Source organism: Leuresthes tenuis, unplaced genomic scaffold (genome assembly GCF_036924035.1).
Source record: "Leuresthes tenuis unplaced genomic scaffold, fLeuTen1.0.hap1 SCAF_10, whole genome shotgun sequence".
In the NCBI taxonomy this organism is placed as follows: Eukaryota; Metazoa; Chordata; class Actinopteri; order Atheriniformes; family Atherinopsidae; genus Leuresthes; species Leuresthes tenuis.
The window spans coordinates 29,985,937-30,009,086 of NW_027325364.1; the positions used below are offsets into that span (position 1 = coordinate 29,985,937).

A 23,150-nucleotide genomic window follows, 5' to 3' on the forward strand; every position below is an offset into this window, starting at 1 on the left:
TCATATCATAGTATCATAGTCCCTTTTTCTTTCACACTTTTTAGTCTTGTCTCTCACATGTTCCTACCGTCTTTGTCAGTATCTATTCATCTTCTCATTTATCACCTCCTTCCCTAGCTTCTCCATATTCCAGAACTTTTTTCACTGATTTTACCCCAAGTAACCCCCAAGCCCTGACAAGTCTGTCTTTCCTCAGTGAATTGAGATGCAGTTATGTCTGGAAATATCTGGATACTGTGGATAATGACAGTTTTTTTTTCTTGTCTCCCCATTTATCGAAACCTTTTCAGGTTTCAGTTATGAACTTGATATGGACATTAAGTGCAAACTAAGTATGCAAACAGAGGGTGCTCACATCCAAAGCAAAAGGAAGGGTTTAGGAATAAGAACTCTTTAGTATGTAGAGCCCTCTTCTTTTCAGCAGCTCAGATTGTAATTGGCCTTCTCCATACTTTTGTCTTTGTGTTATTCTTGTACGGGGTGACGTTTTTGATCTTTTTTTCAAAAAACTGACTTTGACCTTTTTGTTCTTGATACGTGTGAATGGCTTGTAGCTTGTGGTAAACCATCTGTATTAATTCTCCTGAAGTCCTCTCTTTTTTTGTATGCTTTGAAAAATGTATGATCTGCTTTCTCCCTGAAGAGAGATTTTCCCTGAGCTGGTTGTTGTGAGGGGGTTTTTCTTTTACATTGAAACAATCCTGTGATCATCTACCACTATCAGATTTCTGCATTGATCTTATTTTTATATGGTGTGATGAGTCATAAAGTAGAAGACTGCAGTTACAGTTTCCGATTGTACTTACAACTGGAAACCAAATAAAATGTGCCCGCTGTACAGTCAGGCCAGCTGAAAAGAGCATTTCTAGAGCAGAAGTTTGAAAGAGCACTTCTTATGGCATAAGATGTATAACAGAGGTTTTGCTGTAATAGTTTTAACTAACCAATTCAAGGAAGGGTTTCAGTCTACTCAGTTATGGTGCAAATGACGCTTGAGGTTGTCTTTATTTTAATTTAATTTTTTTCATTTATTACATTTTTTTTAGTTTTCTTACTGTACAACAAACAGTGTTGTACAATACATCTCTTGCTACATTACTTAATTTTTCAAAACATTTATCTCTTACTGTCTGTTTTTCCTCTGTGGTTCTGCCCTGTATTGTACTTCCAATATATTTGCTCTCCATGTGTTCATAGATGCAGCTCAAACTGCTTCTGTGCTGCTAAAGTTGAAAGATGTGCTGGTGAAAACAGGATTGAAGGACCGAAGCCATATACTGCTGGGACCATTTTCCTGTAGCAGTTCCCTGGAAGCTCGGTGGTGTCGGCACAGCGGCAGCCCTGGACCTGAGCCTGGCCCCCCTAAACTGCTGCTGGACCTGAAGGGAGGTCTGCTACAGGTTTGTGTACCTATGACTTCACTTAAACTCCCTCAATCATAAGATTTATTACCTAGCATGTCTACAGTTTGTTGAGGTTAAGGTTAGATCAGCGCCTCTGCACCTGGTTGGAAGTGAAGATGATTGAAAGTCTTGCTCAAGGACACCTAATGTATCAATAAGGTTGTTCCAGCTATAAAACCCCCTATTCACTAAGTGATCCCACTGCCTCCTAAAACGTCAGCTTAAATCTACGTAGTTTCCAAATTATAAATTACCATTAACAAATTAAAACTTACAAAATTCATTAACACACGAGCAGCTCATCACATTTTTAGTCCAACCGTCCATTTTATATACCCGCTTAATCTAACTCAGGGTTGCAGGGGAGCAGGAGCCTATCCCAGCTGTCATTGACAGGTTGCCAGTCCATCACAGGGCCACAGAGACAAATGAGTCCAACAACCAGTGACATAAGTGACATCTGCTGTTTACGGACTGAATATTATGGCTATTCAAGGTTATTTATAGGGTATGGGGGTTATCTTATGTCTGCCTTTTTATTTTCTATGAGAAATTACGAAATGTCCTCATTGAAAAGTCCCTTTTAAATGTGACAAACGGACCACATTATTTCTGATGTATTATTCCAGATCACATCCTCAGGGGGAACCCCCTCGCTTATGTTCAGTGGTTTCCTTAATGCTATTATTGCGTGCCCATTAACAGAAACATCACTTGCAACTCAACACTTAATATGTGATCGTACATTTCCCTCTGCAAATATTGGCGTTTGTGGTGTTTCAATCAAGTGTTGTACCAAAACCACCGGAATTCCTTCCGATTCCATTTGCTTGGGCTTCTCTTTCCAAAAACTTGGGGGGAAAAAAAATCCCCAAATTTTCCTGTTTTTAGAGTTTAGTCATAACCCACCCTTGCAATCTAGTGAGTGGCAGGAAAGCAGGCAGGCAGCTCCATGTGTGAAGAGTCTTTGACTCAGAGATTCCTAATCCTCAATCCAAACCCCAGGCAGACTCACTTTGATGGAGAACAGAAAGGGGAATGCCATGGTTAAGTGAGGAGAATGTAAAGTTGCATTGGGTAATACTTGTAAGGTTATGAACTAGTGATGACAGGGATAACCCTGGCCACTTTTTCTCTTGTTTCAGAAAAAAGTACAGTCATTTATGATGTAGGTATTTCTGCAGCAACAGGAAGTCTGTGTCATTGTGCAGCTTTTACTCATGCATGCCCTGTTTTTCAATCTTCCTTTCCTTACTTCCTATATATCTCCTTTATTCTTCCAAGCATACCTGCTGTACACAACTTGTTGAGTTATTTGCTGCTATCTTAGCCTATCTAGTTCTTCCAAAACAGGTCTTTTGGGGCCAGGAACATTTGAACTGCCTGATGCTGATGGAGGAGCATCTTCGTGCATACCTCAATCTCCAGAATGGGGATGCAGCTGATAGCTGTTCTACAGGCAAGGCCTGCCACACCCAGCCTCCTCCCTCTCCTGTTTCTCCCTCTCCTCGGACAGAGCACAGCTCAGATGACTTGCGCACTGGAAATTTTCAATACATTCAAGACTCAGGTGAACTTTTACTCGATGCACATTAACAACAAGAGATCATATTTAATACATATCAAGGTAAAACTTTGGCTACCTATCATTAATATCCCATTGAAAACGAGCTGATTGCTCTTTGGAACTTTCTCTCTTAGAACAGCATGTTACAGGATGAGCTGTATTGTAAAGAATTCAGAGTAAAATGATAATGCATAAACATGGATTTGTGTCTTACAAGTCCATAGCATAAATTAACCGTGGTTGCCTCTTCATCAGTTAATAGATTTGAGTTGGGTAAGCTAGAAAAATAATATTTTTGGCAAAGTAAGATGTCACTAAGATACTTATTTGCTTCAATCAAAGTCAGATCAAAGCCCTATGTGAAATTAAGTTTCATCGGACATGCCTGCCTGTTTCCACTCTGAGAAACATGGTGTTTATTCCCCCTCTTTGTGCCTTGTGTGTGCTGTCCTTTGTGTGCACACGCAGTCAGACACTCACGGCAATATACACAAAGGATCAAACTTCTCTCTGGCTGTAGACCAGCCATCCACTCTGTCAGCTGTGGTTGAGTCTTTGTTTGTTGTACTGTTTCACTGAGCTTTGATGCATCTAATATTCTGGCCGAGCTGGAGCACATACAGTAGTGAACTAGAACCAAGAGGACAGTCTGTCTGCAACATGTTGTCAACAGCCTGAGAAAACTTGGCCCCAGAGTGGCCTCCCAAGGCCTTACACAGGAACTGATGGAATAGATGGACAGAAGCGTAAATAAAAGATAATTGGGGGGGAAAAGATAGAGTCTCTGTCTCATTCTATCCAGGTTAAAGCAAATGCAGATGTCAGCAAAATCTCATAAAAATCCCTTTTTTTCTTATATCCACTTTTTGGCAAATAACAATATGATGATCCACTTCAAAAGGGTTCACTGCTTATCACAAACAGGAAAATTAGCCACAGACAGATTTTGTGTTTGCATCCCCAGGGAGCAGACAAAGCAGCAGTTCTCCACTCGACTTTATTCTGTCCTTTTTCCAAATAAACTTGAATCCCAAACAGCAGCTACAACACAAGTCAAACAACACTTAGAAGTTTAGATCCTGTGTTATTCAGCTGTTGCAGGTGCTTGGCACAGTTCAATCAATAGAAGTTTACTCAAAAGCAAAAATGTTTACTCGGCCACATTGTTTATGCACATTTTCTGACACATGTAAACATTAAAAAAACGCAGGAATGGGGCTTCTTTTTTTTCCCTTTTTTTTACATAACACTGTTTAGGAGTTTTCAGATTCCATCGTCCAAAAATCAAATGCTGTACTAAAGATGGATGCCATTGAAAATTATGTTACCACAAACGATCATTTTGATCATTTTAAAAGGGTCCATTTCAATTTTTTTGCTTCACAAACATCTGTGAAGATCAGCTTTGGGCTTTAAGCTTTAAACTGGATTGTTAATTAAATTTTGTTTGTCGTTGGGTTTTATGTGTTTTGGTTTCTTTTCAGCTATTTTGAAAGGAGCCAATTTTTTTTTAATTCTCTAACCCCCTTTTTTGTTTTTGTGTTTTGCTGTTGAGCTCAGCATAGGCTTTGCAGTTAAATGATTGGATTTAATCAATTATTACTGTCATGACTTTCACGTTATGTTTCTTTCAGGTTCGCAGAGACTACCAGGACCCCATGAAGTGGTATTTTACAGCGAAACAGAAGATAGCCCAGGGGTTATGCTCTGGAGATACCCTGAACCCCGTGTTCTCGCCTTTGTCAGGATAACACCTGTCCCTTTCAACACCACAGAAGATCCTGAGATCAGTACTGCTGACCTTGGAGATGTCCTACAGGTAGAAAGCGACACATTTATCACCAATAAAACTGTTATGTGCTCTCTTTCCTCTCTTCATTCAGATTTTCTTGTGTACTTTTATGCCAAAGCTCCAGGAAAGCTAAGGCTCAGTGAGTCAAGCAGCTGCATGTGTCATTGCATTGCATGAGCTGTATAGCCATCTGCTGTCAGGTAGGAGTCATAAGAAATGTAAGAGGAAAGGAGAATCCACACGTTTCTCTCACACCTCGCTACTTAACGTCACCTGCACCAAAAGAGAAGTAAACAGTTTTAGAACTGGGCTGTGTGCCATTGTGATTCCCTTGACATGAGTCATGTTACTGAATGACAGAGACCCCTGCTGTCCCTCCAAACATGTAATACATGTTCACACAGCTGTGGAAGTCATCTTGCATGCTCTGGTGTGAATAGCCAGGTGCCTTCAACCACAGATGAGGTTATATTTTGGCAGGCTGTTGCAGCTACCGAGCCTGCGGGGCTCAGTGGGGGACAGGACATCCTACTTTTCCTCCTATCACTCATCCAGTTTTCTTTCAATCCCCCGTCTCTCTGTCCAGAGGATAATTTTAAAGAAAAGATTTGTCCCAAGTTTTGTTCTACTGCAACCGCCTCCATATTCTCACTTTTTTTTTTCCTGAAGCAGAAATATGCTATTTTTAAGTAATATCATGACACTCTCATAGCAAGTCAGACTTTTTTTTTCTTTTAATCGCTGCCATGCATTAGGAATAGAATTTTTGGTGACAGAATGCTTCTTCTATGTATGAAAATAAGCTATAGACCAACTGAATATGTAAAGGAACAAACATTTCATGAATGTTAAAGTGATTCACAACAGAACTTTGTAAATACTGATTCATGCTTAGGACTGAATATTTTTCATGTCATATTACTAAAATTATTTATGACAAATGAATGCTTTAATAATATGTTATTGCATTTTCCTGAAATTAGTAACAATCCCAATTTTATTACATTTTCAGATCATTTATAAGGAAATTTTAATTAGATTTTTTTTTGCACCTCCGATCTAGGTTATCTTCCTATCTTCCTCTTGCTTCTTTCCTCCTTCTGTAGCAGAGATTTCTCATCTCCCCATATCTCTCAGATTCTCGCCAACACCCCCACAATCTTTCCACCAACAGTGCAGATGTTCAATCTGTTTATGTGTGCCGGCCCAGGAGAGGCAAGATATTGGAAGGTGCTGCAGATGTCTGACTTTCAAGCGGGGCCCCACAGCTGTAGAATTTGCAAAGTGTAAAAAAGCCTGTAACTGATGTCATATATTGAGTTACAGTAGGGAATGGAGAGATCTGATGTGTTCGGAGGAGGGAGTGGTAGAAGAAGATATTTTGATAGACAGTTGGGGAAAAAGAGGTTGGTTAATGTGAGTAGAGTAACAGGAAGGAGGAGTGCTAAACAGAACAATTGAGTGAGAGGAGGTCAGGAGTTGCAGAGATATGATGTCTTCTGTAATGCTTTCAGAAGCTCCTGTATCTATGTGAAACTACATTTTACCTAGTCCAAGTAAAAGAAAGGTGATTATTTATGATATGATGAAATGAGAGGCAGATGAAATGAGACCATATGTCTTTTCTGGCTGGAGATATTGTGCACAGGTATTTCATCACACACAAAAACTACAGTGGGAGATAAATCACATTCACACTATTAATACGTAGTGCAGTCTGTCATAAAAGAATTGAACCATGATACCTTATGACCGTGAGGAGATGGTTGGTTATATGCCCACAAAAGCTCTCGTCTGTGACTGCAGATGAGGGTTACCCTGGCTAATCAATATGTATAAGTCTGCATTTACAGAGTAGGAGTTGATTAACATGTGGTTTTCACTTCCTTCTTTTTTTTTTAATGGTCCCAACTTATGTTACCAGTTTGTTCAAAAGAATCAGGTAAGGAGGGTGTCACAACTATATTGGTGAAAGGCTGACGCTCCTAGCACAAAACTATTCCTCAAACGTCCGTATGTAGAAATTAGACACCTTTTCTGTAGTCTTTAGAGCACGCCAAAAAAGGTTAGTAATGCAATAGCTGTGCAACATTTCTTATTTCATTGAGAGACTTGGACTCACAAATGTGCCAATGATAGGTCAGAAGTTAGTCTGATGACTTCCTTATTCTGCTGCTTGTGTTATTGTGGCATCCATGTAAATGTCATGACCCTGCTGGCAATAGGACTTGTTTGTTATAGTGTTAACATGACTTAAAGTCATGTTTCTTAAGCTGATTTTAATCCAATTTCAAAACCTTCACTGAAGGATTTGTTTAACAAGCTAAAAACAGTATAATCTGTCATGGAGTTAAATGAGATCAAAAAGATTTAAGCCTGCTGTGTGAGAGGGTGAGGTTGATGAGGGTAATTTTCTCTAAACCTCAGATAAGTCACTGAAATCCCAAATTTAATTTATTTCAGCCTGTGATTATGCAGTGATTATGAATGACCCCTTATACCAAAAAGAGTCCACCTCGAAAGAATAGAAATGCAGCCATAAAATTCCACAACACTGCTGTGGCACAGTTTCATTTATTTTATATCAAGACTGTGCAGAACGAGAGAGAGAGAGAGAGAGCTGGACAGAGATGGAAGACACTCATAATTTCTCAGGCCTCTAAAATTACCATGTGGCCATGCAGAGATGGAGGCTGATGGATTTTGAGAAATGGAAAGTGAGAGGCATAAAGAAAGAAAAGGAATACGCAGGAAGGAGAGAGCGATAGTTGGTAGTTAGCTATCTGCTCATACTTCCCCTCCTTTTAGGCAGGAATGTTTCATGTGGCAACAGGTGGATGGAGAGGGGTTGCATGTAAACAAAATAAGAGTAGACTTTCTCCTAATTTCTTCTTCTCGCCACTCCTAACTCTTCCTCACTCATCATTCTCTTTTTGTCATTCCCCAACCTCTCCTTTCTCTCAACCCCACTTAATAGAGGAGTTGGAAAGTGGGGGCTCTTGCTCTGAGCCTTGCTGCTCCCTTGTCCCCAGAGCAGATCATATTAACATTTTATAAAATCAAGATTTCCTGCATTTAAATAGTTGTGGTTTCCCAACTGGTTCCAGTATCTCAAAGGGGGAATTCAAATCTCCTTCCATTACTCAAAGTCAAATTTTTGCCCGTGCTGTTTTTACATACAGTAAAAAGGGAGCAGTGTCATAGTGTAGGGTTTTGGGGAGCAGCTGAAAAACAAACGATCCCTGATGGAGCATCCACAGGTTCCCACCTGTGTAGTGATGAAGGGGAAGAAGGGGGGAGGATGATGACTCATTCTCACCTTCTTACCGCCGTGTGGTCCAGTCTTCTGAATCACAAGTAGGTGTTCTTATTGCTCTTCCTCTGTCCCTCTTTTTTTTGTCGTGCCTTCCTTTTTGCCTCCCTGTGGGGATTCTGAAGCCTGAGAAACATAAAGTAAACACAGAGGCTATGATTCACCCTGACCCCTAGCTCAGAGGAGCTGGAGAAGGAGATACGATATGTTAAAGCAGAGAGCAAAAACCTGTCTTCACACATATTGTAAAGCACACGCAACACATTCTGTTCTCATTCACATGCTTTTTACCATCACCAACTTTTCTCTGTGTGCAAAACTGTTAATGCAATCATCCACTCACTGTTTGAGGAAATTTCAAAGTTGCTCCAACTTTTTCAGTCAAACAGCACGCCATCTGCTCCCCTGCTGTTGCTTTCGTGCATCACAATGTGGGATCGCCTTTCATGTCCCAGCAGGGCCCTGTTGCCACTGAGGCCCTGCTGGCCTGCGACTGATATCATAAAAGTTCTGTGGCCTGAGATGATCCGGCAACCTTCAGCTGTTTTTTCTGTCATTGCTGTTTTTATGAGAAGTACAGTTCTACCATCACTTTCATGTCCAAGATGCTCCTTTTTTTTTCTTTTGATTATTATATATTTTTTAGTGGATATGGACTTTTTATCCAATTAGTAGAAATATGTAACCTTTTGTAGGAAGTTACAATCTAATGGGATCTTCTGGGATATTTCACTTGAGAGCAAAACCTTGAATCAGAAAGAACGAGATGGTAACATAGCCAAAATAACTATTATTTAATGGGACAGTGCTCAAGCAGACCTGCATTAGTCACAGCTAATGCACTGTAAAAATAAAAGACTGTCCATGTGGTTAATTTGATCTGGAGTTTCTACACCTCATCCACCAAAAACTTTAGTCCTTTTAAAGTTTGGCTTTAAGGAGGAAAAACAAAACAAAAAAAGTTAGCTTGAAGATCTCAGCATGGGCTTATTCCTGATTTTCCACACTGATTAATGTTAACATATATTAGCCCACCTGAGACAGTGTAGTGGGAGTCATTTTCAGAGCAATTTTCATTACATCTCTTGAATAAACATTTGCTCAAGCCGATGTCGATTCAATTTGTCTCCTGGCTGATAAGAGGTAGCTAGCTGTGGAATTTTTCTATGTATAGGCATTGGTGAAATAACAGAACACCTAATAGTAGTGTTGATATTGTTAATGAAAGTAATGGCACACAAGGCTGTAGATGTCAGCAGCACAGTTTCAAAGTGAGCTGAGGGACTCTTCAGTTGCAGAGACATATTTGAAATTTTGCAGCAATCACACTTTGGTTGGACACGGAAATTGAAATAATTTCTTTGTGTTGTGCCTTTGCTTTAGCGTGCCTAAAATTAAACTTTTGAGAAATCACAATACTTCAAAAGACCCAGAAAGCAAATCCAAGCAGAATAGTAGCCTGTAGTTTGTCCTAAACAGAGCTGGGTGTCAGGAATGAAAATGGAAATAAGATTTATGTGGGCTGCTAACATTTCTTAATGTAAAAATATTTGTAAACACTTTGATATATTTAACTACTTGAAAAATCCTCAACATGGTTTTCAAGGCCTTTGAACCACCCCCAAAATGAAAACCAAAATATTTTTCTTGACTGATATTTTGCCCAAGGTCTAGCTGCTAGGCCTTCTTTGTTGAATGCTTGAAGAAAACACAGATTGGACCCATCCAGCCGAGGGAATGTAAGCTATTCAGGCTTCCATATTGTTTTTCAGATAAGGTACACACACAATCAGGCCGAGGAAATTGACACTGCTCATACCATATCTTGCACTTACATACAAACGCACACCTGTGTATACACATATGTTTACCTTCATCTTTCATGTAATTAGAGCAGTCCTCCCCCTGAATACACACACAATCCATTTGACATATAAACAGGTGCCATCACCTCCAAAAAGCATGTGCCAAACATCCAACTCAGCATACAAAGAAAAAGCTTTTATTTTTTCCTCTCTTACGTCACTCTCGCATTTTTTAAAAGTTATCAACTTCATCTCAACTTTCTTCCCAGACCAGAACTACAAGTTGAAGGGAACATGAGACCTATTCAACCATCCAAATGTATTTCACTGTACTATATATGGGTCTCAAGTATCCAGTTCTGCATGTTGTCATGCGTATTGAATATCACAGTTGGAAAAAAGAGCATGCTGGATGTTTTAGCAATGCGGTTCTGGGAATTCTCAATAAGGATTCTGTGAGTTTCCGCTCTAGTGGCACAGTGTTGGGATTGCGGGTGCACAACTCTGTCAGGTACAATTATGAGAAGTTGATTCCAGGAAAACCTGTGTGACATTTCATACATGATGTAAGCTACGGTTACCTCATTAATTTCTCTGCACCAGTACATTCTAACAAATGTGAATGTACGGATGTATCCGCGCACACACACAACGCTCCCACACACAAACTGGCTGACATTCCCAAGAGTTTGGAAATAGTTGAAGGAGCTCTATACCCGTGTTGGACAATTCACTCGCTAACCCACAGACACACACACACACACATTCACGTCTCACTACATGGCATTTTTCAGGTGTGCTCTAGAGAGGGCTCTGCCACAACTGATCCATTAGTTGCTGAATTTTGCAGGTGGTCAAGGGAACCCGAGAGCCTGGTTTAGTTCACACAGGAGCACCAGGCACATTTGTGTTAATTTTGGCACAGAGCACTACGAGTCATTACTGCAATGATTCTTAAAAGGAAAACATTCTCATAACCTGTTTTTATTCAGTGTGAGAAATGACCACAGAACATGAATGCTCGTGACTGTTGTACAGTTATCTGGTATTTAGGCTGTAGTTATGCATTATTCTTGAGGAGATATTTCTTTTTCATTTTCTTGCTATGTTTGTGGTTTGCTCTTGAAAAGCTTTCATTTTTCACCACTTAAATGAGAAATTTGCTTTTGCCTGAATTGGGTAAAAATCAATCAAGTCAAATCAAGTGTTTTTCCCTCTCTAAGGCAGGGATTACCTTTGTATTGTAAGGATCAGTAAAGTATCAGAGTTTTATCAGCAGAGCACTGCAGCTGTTTAATATTTAATGTGTAACAGGGGGATCCACAAAACTGTTGTACCTTGTTTAGCACAATCTAACAATAATCCTACAGCTGATGAGTTATCTGGGTTACGCTGGTCTTTTTGTTCGCACCAGAGAATTAAATCTGTGTGGATGAAAAGTGTGGGATGAAAATGCATTTAAGAGAAATTTGCCTTTATTGAACCAAAGCCACTGGGTATGAAGAAGAATGGCTGTGTTCAAAGAATATCAGTCATTTGGCCTCCTGCTGGTGAATAATCAAATTTGTTCCACAATACTAACTTTATGAAATAATGGTTGGGTAGAATCTTTGTTCAACAAATGAGTTTTTTCTACAACTCTTGTGGACTAAGAAAAAGTTGTGCTGGGTCTTTGGCTCCTTGTGAAGCCATTGTCAAAGGCATTTCCTCACGGTCTGTGTGTCATCTGTATAATTTGTTTTTGGTGGTTTTCAGCAGAGACTAGCTTACTGTATGGAAAAAAGGGAAGAGAAAAAGGATGGTAATACATCCTGATTTAGTGATCACATGTTCTGTACTTATTATAAGCAATGGTATTTTATCATTATGAAACAAATATTTTTAACAGTAGGAAAACTCATTCATATTTTTGTTCAGCAAAAAAAAAAAATAGTTCAGATACACTGAATATTAAAACCTTATAAAAGATGTATCACTCTTTCAGGTACCATGCTGTCTGGAATACTGGGATGAGCTTCAGCAGGCCTTTGTTCCATACCGCGAGTTCAGCCTGTCAGAAAGCTGCGCCTGCCAGCTGCAGCTGCCCAGCCTCAGCCTCACCGATCAGCAGAAGGAGATGGTGGCCTCAGACCTCTGGAGGATTGTACTCAATAATAACGGAGAGGGAGGAGATGAACAGAGGTGTGGAAAAATTCTGCATTGTACCGCGTTATGTTTCTTTGTTCTTGTAGGTATCTGTAGCTGCTGTAGTCACATATAAACTAGCAAGGCCAACAGAGCATGTTAATATCTGCGCACAAGTACCGTATGTGTGTGGATTTATGGACTTTGTGCTGTCCTCTGTGAGGACAAGTTGAGGGAGAGTGCTCTCAGACCACTGAACACAAAAAACTAGAATGTGTCCCTCGCCCCACATCTGGTGTGCAGGAGCAGGGAGCGGGCTTGGAAGGCGTTCAGATCGGCCTAATGAGATTTCCCAGCACACCAAGTGCCTGTCAGGGCCCATCCGGATTCCTTCGTGCTTACCTTGAGTGTATCTAATCGAGGGGAAGCTCTCGGGAAGCAAAAGGAATAAAGCCCCCTATGGGCTGGCTCGTAAGCTTGGATGGGATGGTTTGGACCAAACAGTGTCACACCTCATGGAGCATGCTTTTACTCCTTTCTTTTTGCTACCACTGCTTCCTCTCTTTACCTCCCTTATGTCTCACCCAACCTTCTGTTATGTCTTTTTTCTCATTCCTTCATCATCTTACTTCACTCTCTTTTTTTCTTTCTCTCCCATTTTTACTTCCTTTTGGGATTTGGGGATCTCTTTGTGTAAGAGAATTGCCAAGCCCACAAGCTGAGTGGTTTACATAGATCCAGAAAAGGAGAACAGGAGGAATAAGAAAACATGTAAGAGAGGAAACCGAAAGAAAGCTCCCCAAGACCAGATACTGTATAAAGAAAAATATACATCTGCATTTCATTACAATCATACTCCAAACATTGTATTTCTTTTATGTTTAAATTATTTGTCTTTTTTTTATCAAAATTGATTCCCTTCTCCTTACACACACATTTCATCTGCCATACTTTAGTTTCCACTAGAAAAATTACTTGGCTGCTATGCCAACTGGAAGTAATGAAAATTGTCAACATATGATGCTTATCTTTTTAAAGGGAACACTGCTGCACCAGCATTTCTCAGGTCTTTAGAGTTTCCTGTTGGAGTTTTTATTGGTAGATCATGGTTGGAGCAAATTGTAGAGCAAACGGTCATTCATTTCAATTACCTCCCATTCAACATCATTAACCATGACATGCAATTAATGTCCACCGAGGGGTTCTCCTGGAAACTGTGGGCATAATAGTGTACCTAATAGCTCAGGACAGTGAGGAGGCCTTCTCCATATAATGTCTCCTTTCATTCCAAATAGTTTATCTGAATAATGATGTGGTGTGGTGCTGCTTTCACTGTGGATTTTTCTGTGAAGATGCACGATTTGGATAAGAGACGAAATCACTGACCTACAAATGAGAGTCAGGCTGTTGTTATTCGTGTCTGTATTTTTTGTGGTCAGTATTAAATTTGGGCCAGTGGTTTTGATATTATGAAATAAAGTTTGAGGGGAAAACAAAACTCTAAATACTGAATCACAGTTTCGTATTTGGAATGTTTCTCCACTATTATTTTTACATGAACTAATGTAATCAGTTTGCTGTTTCCTCTATTTCTTAGCACTGGTAGTGCCTTACACAGATTTTTGTAAATATTATTAGCTGTCGTCTGAATCTTCTCTGCTCCTCCAGTTCAGATAGTGAGTGTGGGTCACAGCTGCACTGCGACCAGTTGGTGTCCCCAATTGCATTGGCAGCCTGCACCCGTGTGGACTCTTGTTTTGCACCTTGGTTTGTCCCCTCTCTGGGTGTGTCCCTACAACTTGCACGGCTGGAAGTTCATCTCTGCCACCACCTTGAACAGCTGGGCACAGGTAGGACAGAGTATATCTCATTACAAAGTCTTGTTCAAACTGAATAGCGTTGGGTTTGTTAAAAGGGATTGTCTGCTATTGAAAGTGACTTTAAAATTACTCTTGATTTATTAATCTGGTAAACAGCCTTTTCTTGCTTTAATACTATCATAGACAGGACTTATTCTTATTGGCATCTAATTCACCTCTCATTTGTACATTTCGCATTTGTTTTTAAATTGATATATTTCATGTTTGTTTCTTCTCCTTTAAAGCAGTAAAGATCCACTGTGTGTAAAAAAGAAACAAAAAAAACATATGGGTTATGTTGACTTAGACCCATGTGACCCTCTCAGATGATAGTTACCGTAAATTTTGGACTATAAGCCGCTACTTTTTGTCCAGGCTTTGAGCGCCACGGCTTATAATACAGTGCAGCTAATGTTTTTTTTTCTTTTTTTTCATGCCGTCAAAAACATTTTGCCTCGTAACATTAAACCAATAAAATTAACGAATAGTTCACAGTGGTCCAATGAAATTGTACAATAACACACTTACACTACTAAATTATTGTAAATCGGTCATTTGTACTCACCCTCAACATGGAAAACAAACGAAGAGATGCATGCAGCTTTTAAATTGAAGGCGATCAATGACTTTTCCTTGTAGGCTACTGTCTTTTTTTTTTTACCAGCCATGTTACAGGCACTATTAAAAAAAAACATTTGCAGCATGTATTTGTTTATGTTCCCATACGCATTTAATTAAAAGCTTAAAAATCCTAACGTGAATCCCATCTCATATTATAATGTGGACACCCACGGCTTATAATCCGGTGCAGCCTATACAAGTACAAAATGGATTTTCTTTTTAAAATTAGAGGTTGCGGCTTATATTCAGGTGTGCTCCATAGCCCGGAATTTACAGTATTCATTTTTTAGAGTGTATGTTGTTTTTGACCATCAGTATTGAATGTTGACATTTTTTGTATGTTCAAAATGTATTTTAGTACATATATGTGTCAATCTTCCAGTTCCATCTGGGAAACTTCATCCCTTCCTGCCTGACAGGAAGTTACCTCAGGAACAGGAGTTCATGGTGATTGGTACCCAGGTGCCCCAGGTTTTCTTGCGCCAGTGGAACAGTGGACCACGTCATTGTCAGGAGATCAGCTTTTCCACCCAGCTAGACTCCAAACTGCTGGAGTACCGAAACCTAACACACCTTCAGCTTCTTCAGTCTTGTGTGCTACAGGTAGAGCTCAGCACATTTTATATCTGCGGTGATATTCTAATTCAGAGCATTGATCAGAATTAAATTAAGATATTTTTTAATTTATGATTTTATTTTATGTGTGTTATAGGGCCAGGCCACAATCACCAGTGCGCCCCAGAAAACCTCTTTTGATGTGAATGTGTTTGTGGACCCGGTGCTCCTCAATATTGGCCAGTATGCCATCCACACCATGGACACTGCCCTGCTCAGCTGGCAGCAGGTAATAGAAACTTTATCTTGACCGTAACACTTTTTATTTTTAACCAAAAGATATATAACAAAGATCAACTAAGGACGTGCTAGTATCAGAAGTAAACTAGTTGAGTTTTTTATCTATAAAGGTTACCTCCAGGCAACTTTTCCCTGCAGCATGAGGAAGTGTATTTGAAATGGCCAAAGAATCAGGTGATATGGTTATTTGGGTTTTTAAGTATTGGAGGACACTTTGTTCACTTCTATATTTAAATTGTGGGACACATTCAGACATTTAGGGAAACTAGGGATTTTCCCTGATATTTAATCTCTTACACCTGTACATGTGAACTCCATGTAGCACCCAGGGCTTGTAAATTTGCAAAGGAAATCTATAGAAAAATGTTGCACATTCAGAAAATATGCTGGGAGACTGCCCTTTGTCCCAGATGAAGTATCAGCTAAACAAACTAACAAAGTGGATTTCATGAGAATGGTTTTGGTTGCATGCCAGCTGTAATAAAATTTTCAGAATGAAACTGTATTTCTGTTTGGTTTCAATTCTGACTAGGGATACTGGTGCTGTGGTCCTCATCATCTCTCAGTTCTCAGCTCTCAGCACTGCTCCTGGTAGCCAGAATCTTAGTGTGTGAAGTGATGCCCATGAAAACATGATAAAAGTTGAGTGGTGACACCTGCCAAGACTTCATCTGGCCCTCGCTCCCCACCCTTTTGTCTATTCAGCATATACACACGCTCGTCTCTATGGCTTTGTGTGCCATACCATGGCTCTGCTCAGCTCAGCTGTGCTGACTCATATACTGGCCTCTCGAGACATGAGGTTCTCCCATGATTTTACATGCATGCAGCAACTCCCTGTCAGGTGAAAGAAATAATCAATGTTTTTCTAGGAATAGCTGTGGGTTTTTTACTAGTGGAAAAAAAAAACTAAACAAGCTGTATAAAATACCCTATTGCATGTTATTTTGGCTTGCAGTTTAATACCTTTGCTTTCACTCAGTGGCATCACTGACTCTTAACTCGCCTTGTTTGATGATTGGTCACATTTGCTACTTCGCGCTGTTGCTTGTTCCCTTGTGTTCCCTATTTATGCTGGTTATTTTTGTCATAAATAAGGCTTCAGAGTGTCTGAGATGTTTTAATGAAAGGTCGTATTGCAGCTTTATTGGTTTGTTTGGAGCATTTTGGTGTTCATGGAGGGCTTTACACAACATGAGAAACATAAAATCTATGTTGCTGTCAGACACACCTCTTTTGACACTGTTACATTCATCTTTTTGAATGATACGCTGGCTCAGTGAATTTAGCTCCTCACCATCATGCCTCATGACCTAAACTGTAGGGGTCTGTTTATCTGTTTCTTTCCAGAGACACCACCCGTTTTTTTGGGGACTGTCATCTCCCCACTTGTTCTTTTTATCATCAGAGTTGGGACTTGCACATAAAATTCCAACAATGCAGCACCTTTCCACAGGGCTAGGTTTATGTGTTCATTTGTGCTTTAGAATGTAACTGTGATAAAAACCGTCAGTAGATTATACTTTTTATTGTGAGTTGAGCAGTTGGTGAGTTTCCATGTTCAAATGCTGTAAACAGAAGCAGATTATTCTGGCTTTAAGGCCATAACATACCATGTGTAATCACACCACACTTATTTCAACTCCACAAGCTGCGTACTCCTGTTCATTTATGTCAGATTAAGGTATAAATCAGCTGTATTGTCCAGCCATCACTTCACAAAATACTATTGGAAAATGCACCATAGTTAGAAAGTAAATTTGCATTTGTCCATGGTAGGTTTGGAAAAAGAAATAAAGAGAAGTCAAGTACAACAGGCAAATTCTTTAGGATAAAACATTTTGATTGGGTTTTTTGATCGGGGGTTGGTCTTCTCTGAAACCAAATGAGCCATACAAGGCTTCCACTCAGCACTAAATTTTGCACCATAGCAATGGACGTAAAGAGCCAATCGTTTAAAGTATGGGTCTTTAACCTGGGAGCAGATTACATTTCACACACACCAATGCACACATTGTCATACATGCTGTAGAAAGACTTGTGCTAAACTTAGTTGAAAATGTAATCAGTAATAGTCAGAGATGTTAACAAGCTCTCATCTTCCGCAACAGAAGGACATATGATTGTTTCAGTGATTCTCATATTTCCTGCTGTCAAGGCTGGCAGACAGGCCAGTAGAGATGTGGCCCGCAGCACTGAAGCACAGAGCAGATTCCTCAGCTATGGTACTACTGGAACCTCACAACTCAGCCATGGTCAAACCAGACCACTACAACCAGAGCAGCTAAAAAACTTCCAGTTGGATTGCAATAAATGCAAAGACTCTTATTAGTTCTGTATGTGATTTCAGTTGACACTCATTTAACAACACACAGTTCTTGGTTCCATAATGACATCATAAAGACTTTTCCAGCAGTTATAAGTGAGCACGTTTAATATTGTAGTTTCTCATTAATATTGACACAATATTATGTTTACTTTAAAACATGGAATATCCTCAAGAAAGAAAGCTCCCCTTCTATTCCTCGTCACTTTTGGTGTGCTTTTTAGTTCTAACCTTCAATTGAGTCCTCAGTAAGTTCTGGTATAGTGGAAAAAGATAGAGGTTATATAAAACTTCAATGTTTCACAATTTTGAGATCTCTGTTTAAATGATGAATTAAGTTAGTACTAAATAAGATTTTATTTTTTCTTCGTTGCCCTATTCTTGGACTCAATGGCCCCATATGGCCCCAACCTCAGCCCCCTACCACTCTAACCTCAGGCCCATGCCTCCATTTTCAACTCTAAGTCTCAGCACCATTCTCAGTATTTGCTCTCTTCAGCCCCTAACCCGAGGGAAGTGGCTTATGTGGAGAGCCACACAAAAGCCCAGTAGTATTTACACACTCTGCTTTCTCATAGAACAGTCACAGGCTGTTACATGTGCAACTGAGACAACAAGAATTTTGGAGAAAAAAAAAAGATTTGTCTATTCTTCCCATGTTTGAATAATTTTCTGCTTTCCATTGCAACCAGAAAGAAAGTGATCCAGTGATCAAGTTCCAGGTTGTAGCAGATGTGTGGGCGTGGGTCATGTGTTGAAGAATGTATTTCTGTTTGTAGATCTGAATAGTGTTTCATTGTGTCCATTTTGCAGGTCTCGTATAACCTTCACAGTGTCTTGTTTTATGTGTATGTCTTTTGAGTGGGTGTGATTATTTACAATCTGTTTTCCAGACATTTTACTGTACCTTTCCATTTATGTGTGCCATGCAGGTCTGGGTTAAAGTCTGTGAAATCTTGGGTAATAGTATCTTGGTAGATTAGGGAAATGGATACTTTGATGCCAAGTAGGACAGTGCCTGAAGAAGAAGCTGTCATCTTTTGTCCTTTAACGAGATTTATAGCTTAAATGTTTGAATATCTTTGTTTTAAGATTTGTCCATTTAAAACCCTACATACACAGAGAGTGATTTTGATTACAGGAGGAAGGTTTTCTGATGTGTGTATCGCATTGCCTTGTGAATTTGTGCAGAAAGACGATACTGTCAAAGAGTGGGCTTAGCAATGGCAGCAGGAAGTTTGTAAATCGCGGCGTCGCATTCAAAAGTGAGCACAGATAGTGTTCCACTATAAAACTGGAAGTGGATTTTAACTTGCTGTCACAGCTGTCCCATCCATTTTTTTTAACTCTCCCTACCTCTTTTGTACACACACATCTATCATCACAACTTTCTTTATATTGGTGTAAACTTTCCCATCCGTTTTCAATCACATCAACAACCCCAGGGCCCTGAACGTGCTTGGCAATCAGACTGAGCTTTTACTGCCAGCCTCTTTTAACCGTCAACCATCAACGCCCCCTGCCATTTAAAAGTATACAGCAGGCCGGGATCCCTCTTTGTTGGCGTAGTTGAGTAATTATTGAGAAGCAGTCTAAACTGCATTTGTGGGCATCAACAGTCAAGTAGGGGTGTGCAGAAAAAATCCCATCAGGGTCAATGGGCCTTTGGAAGGAGGTCAAGTAAAACTTGCACTTACGCCCATGTGCTCACTGTCAAACACATATGCACACACTATGCGGTGTTTCGAAATGTGTAGGAATTCTTGGATGCAGCAGATTGAACCCAACCTTCTCTCTCCCTTTCAAACCGGTGTTTTCAGAGGTAAAGCAGTGAACTCTTCTCTTTTGCATGCAAGGTTACATGTGGGTGGGCAACATCCATGTCTGACTTGAATGGCTTTCTGTAAGGCTTATTCAGTGAACCAGTACCTTAGGATTGGACTCCACCACATTGTTCTCTTCTGTTATGAACATTATATTGATGACTGTTAACCAAAATAATTATTTTTGTCGATGCTGGCCCTCTTTGTTACAAATATTAAGAATATGTTAGGACAAATCACGCACAAAGGTACTATTTTAAACGAGCTGATGTCTCAATGCCTGTTTTTTTACACAAAGATCAAAAAAGGGATATTGAATTATTTGATGGTTTGCTGAGGAGAGAAGTCAGCCTGAGAACTTTTAGGACCCTTACAAACGTGTGTGGACACCTGTACACACAATTGATATACTCTTATATTATAAATCTACAGTAAAAATATGTAGTTTTCTTTTTCTTTTATTCATATTGTTTCTTTATGTCACCTCTCCTCTTTATCTTTCTCTACAATTATTTATCTAGCCATGCTTTTTTATGTCTTCATCTCACCTCCCTGTTTTTTCTCAGAATGGAAACCCGGAGGCTGAGGAGCTGCTCTATAGCCATTATGTGATCTGTAATGACACCCACGAGACTCTGCGCTTTGGCCAGGTGGACACAGATGAAAACGTGTTGCTTGCTAGCCTCCACAGCCACCAGTATAGCTGGAGATCCCACAAGTCTGCTCAGGTAACACACACAAACACACATGCATTTGCCCAGAGATGGAGAAATAACTGATGACCCAAAGCCTTGTGGTTTTTAAACGCACACACATATGTGTGAACACATTTATATCACTTATTCACAACTTCAGAAGGCTCATTATTATTATATTCAGAAAGACAGGAATGGATCACTACCGTGCAGTGAGCCGTGGAAATATTTGGACAGTGATGATATGATTTTCTGAATTTGGCTCTGCTGTGCTATTACAGAATATTTCTAATAAAACTATTGAAAAATGGAGTTGGATTCTACAGTTGAAGCTTCTATTCAAGGGGTTAAATAAAAATATTGCATACAAAACTAGGAGTTCCATCATTTTAATGTGAGCTTATTTCCCCACAAATCACTGTAGGTTTAATATGCTTTCCTAAACAGCAAGAATAAAACTGTGTCAGTAAACTGTATATGATACGTACAGATAGATAGATAGATAGATAGATAGATAGATAGATAGATAGATAGATAGATAGATAGATAGATAGATAGATAGATAGATAGATAGATAGATAGATAGATAGATAGATAGATAGATAGATAGATAGATAGATAGATAGATAGATAGATAGATCGATCGATCTGTAGATTTTAGCGCAAGCATTCTGGAGCACGGACGTATGCATTCCTGAATTACACTCCTTGTGCATGTGTTGAAATGCTTACACACATAAATCCAATCACATTGAGTGGAAAATGCAAATTCACTCCACAGAGGCACACACACACTGTCATCAGTGTGCAGCCGCTATCAGTGTGTTCCTGTCAGCGTTCTCAGACAGTTCCCTGACAGCATTGTTAAATAAGATTGATTATATTTAACCCTTTGTGGTTTTGAGGTTGAGTGGAGGGTGGGCTGGTGATCCATGGCATATGTGTGTGTGTGTGTGTTTGGTGCGCACATGTTCCAGGACCCCCATGTGTTCCACAAGGAGTGTGAGAAAGTCAAGCTTGAGAAAAGACATGGCCATAATTGCTCACAGTAAGTCAGTAAGTCAAGTTGTATTAATCATCGACCATGGTTAATCTGTGCTCTTACCTCACTCTCACTCTCACTCACACACTTTGTGAGTGGCAGTCTGGCGTATCGGCACAGTGAATACCACATCGCGTTTTTGTAGTGAGTCAAAATGACCTCTGTATTTTCAAGGATATTTTGGATGAAAGATTGTCCAAGTGAGCCAGATGTCATCATAGATGAAGAATGTGATTCCAAGATGATTCTGTCATGTTTTATTCCATCATGTGTTTGTGCTATATGAAATATGTGTTCTTAAGATGAACAGGATTTGTGAAACTAGATAAATAAGAAATAGGACAACGTTGCCAAAAACATTCAACTGACTTTAAGCTTGATGATAAAAAGCCTGCCAATTTGTCCGCCTCAACAAATTGTAGCAAACACTCCTAATTACATTACGGGGTTATAAAAACAGTTACACTGATAAGAGAAAGGCTTGTATTTCTTTAATGGTTATGTGGGCCTGCAAGTGTGTTTTTTTTTTTTATACCTCTAACATTTAGTTTCCAGGCAGTGTCATGAATGGCTGTGCCATTTGCTCAATTTCCATGATATTGTGGAGTGTCTAAAACAACTATGATCGTCACAAGCTATTAGGCTTCAACACCCATTAGCCTTTGAACTCTGTTTTCCAGTTATTTTTCGAACCTCTCAAACTTGACATAACACTTGATTCTTTACTACTGCTCAATTGTACTGTCACTTCATATCTATATTTCTTTCTTTCCAAAACTCAGGGTAATTTAGTTCGCAAGGGGTATCTGTTCTGATCGATGTAGCCTTCACAACTATATTAAACATCAAATCAGAATACCCTGAGGTTGTAGCAGCCACAGTATTTGCAGTATGACTTATGGAATTCAAGTCTTTGATAATATTTGTATGACACTTGTTCTTTCTATTCTGAAACTTTTCCAGCTAGAAGACCTGTGCTCTGCCATTTTCCAAAGACAGTTCTTGTTCCCATTTTTTCTTTATAATGTCATCCTCTCTCTGTCCCCAATGCTGCAACCCTTCAAAGTGTATCAATAAACACTTTTATGTTTGCAAATCATGGTGCAATTGGCTCATACTATTGTACTATGCATAGAAATGTTGTTATTATAATTTCTTGCCATGTACTATAAGGGACCCACCAGATATAAGCCAAAACCCATCTCTGGCCTCACACCCTAAGCCTTAGTTTAGCAAACATAGCTGTACAACATCCCCTTGTTTTTGGCTCAGCTCAGGTCTCTCTTTAGTCCTAATGCCTCTGCTACATCAGCTCGATGACATCAGTAGACCTGGACAGTCTCTAGCATCCACACTGTTTTGGGGTCATACTTGAATATATATTTTTCTTAAGACCGTCCAAAAACCACACACATCTTTCCACTATTGTCCTTGTCTCTTTCTCAGTTCCTTGCAGCACAGCCCTCTGTTTATAGCCATGTTGACTGAGTTCATTAGCCTTCTTTATTGATGCCTACCCTCCGCCTGCCTATCCTCTCCTGTTCTGGACTCTTCCTAGAAGCCAACATTGTGTTTTTAATCTTAGTCGCACTCCAGTAAGTGCTGTCCTCGCATTTGTAATCATGGCTGTTCAGTCCCCCTAAAGCTTTGCTCCACATCTGGACCAGTCAGCTCAGTGATCATTAAGTCTCTTTTGGATTAATGGAGTCTCTTTACAGCCTTTTGTATCTTTTCCTCTTCTTACATTATCCAGTCTATGGTCATATTGCTCTGTAAGTAGCTCTGGTTTGACTCTTTATTGTAACATGACCCCACCTTCTTTAATTTTGCCCCTCTCGCCACCCCCAAACACATACACATATACGCACACATATATACTTTGAAGTATAGCCTCCCCTGGTGTTTATGGGCAATCTTGTCTTGTC

At 39.7% G+C, this 23,150-nt stretch overlaps 1 protein-coding gene across 1 annotated transcript in view; it reads left to right on the forward strand.

Annotated features, from left to right (window-relative positions):
- LOC140316988 (intermembrane lipid transfer protein VPS13B-like) overlaps positions 1-23,150 on the forward strand; it is a 292,443-nt gene that overhangs the window by 232,820 nt on the left and 36,473 nt on the right. Inside the window, exons 38-45 of the mRNA XM_072395068.1 lie at positions 1,198-1,400; positions 2,757-2,973; positions 4,605-4,789; positions 11,865-12,061; positions 13,673-13,854; positions 14,867-15,087; positions 15,197-15,328; positions 20,055-20,216. Coding sequence (XP_072251169.1) covers positions 1,198-1,400; positions 2,757-2,973; positions 4,605-4,789; positions 11,865-12,061; positions 13,673-13,854; positions 14,867-15,087; positions 15,197-15,328; positions 20,055-20,216 — 1,499 coding nt within the window. The remainder of the gene's footprint in view (positions 1-1,197; positions 1,401-2,756; positions 2,974-4,604; positions 4,790-11,864; positions 12,062-13,672; positions 13,855-14,866; positions 15,088-15,196; positions 15,329-20,054; positions 20,217-23,150) is intronic.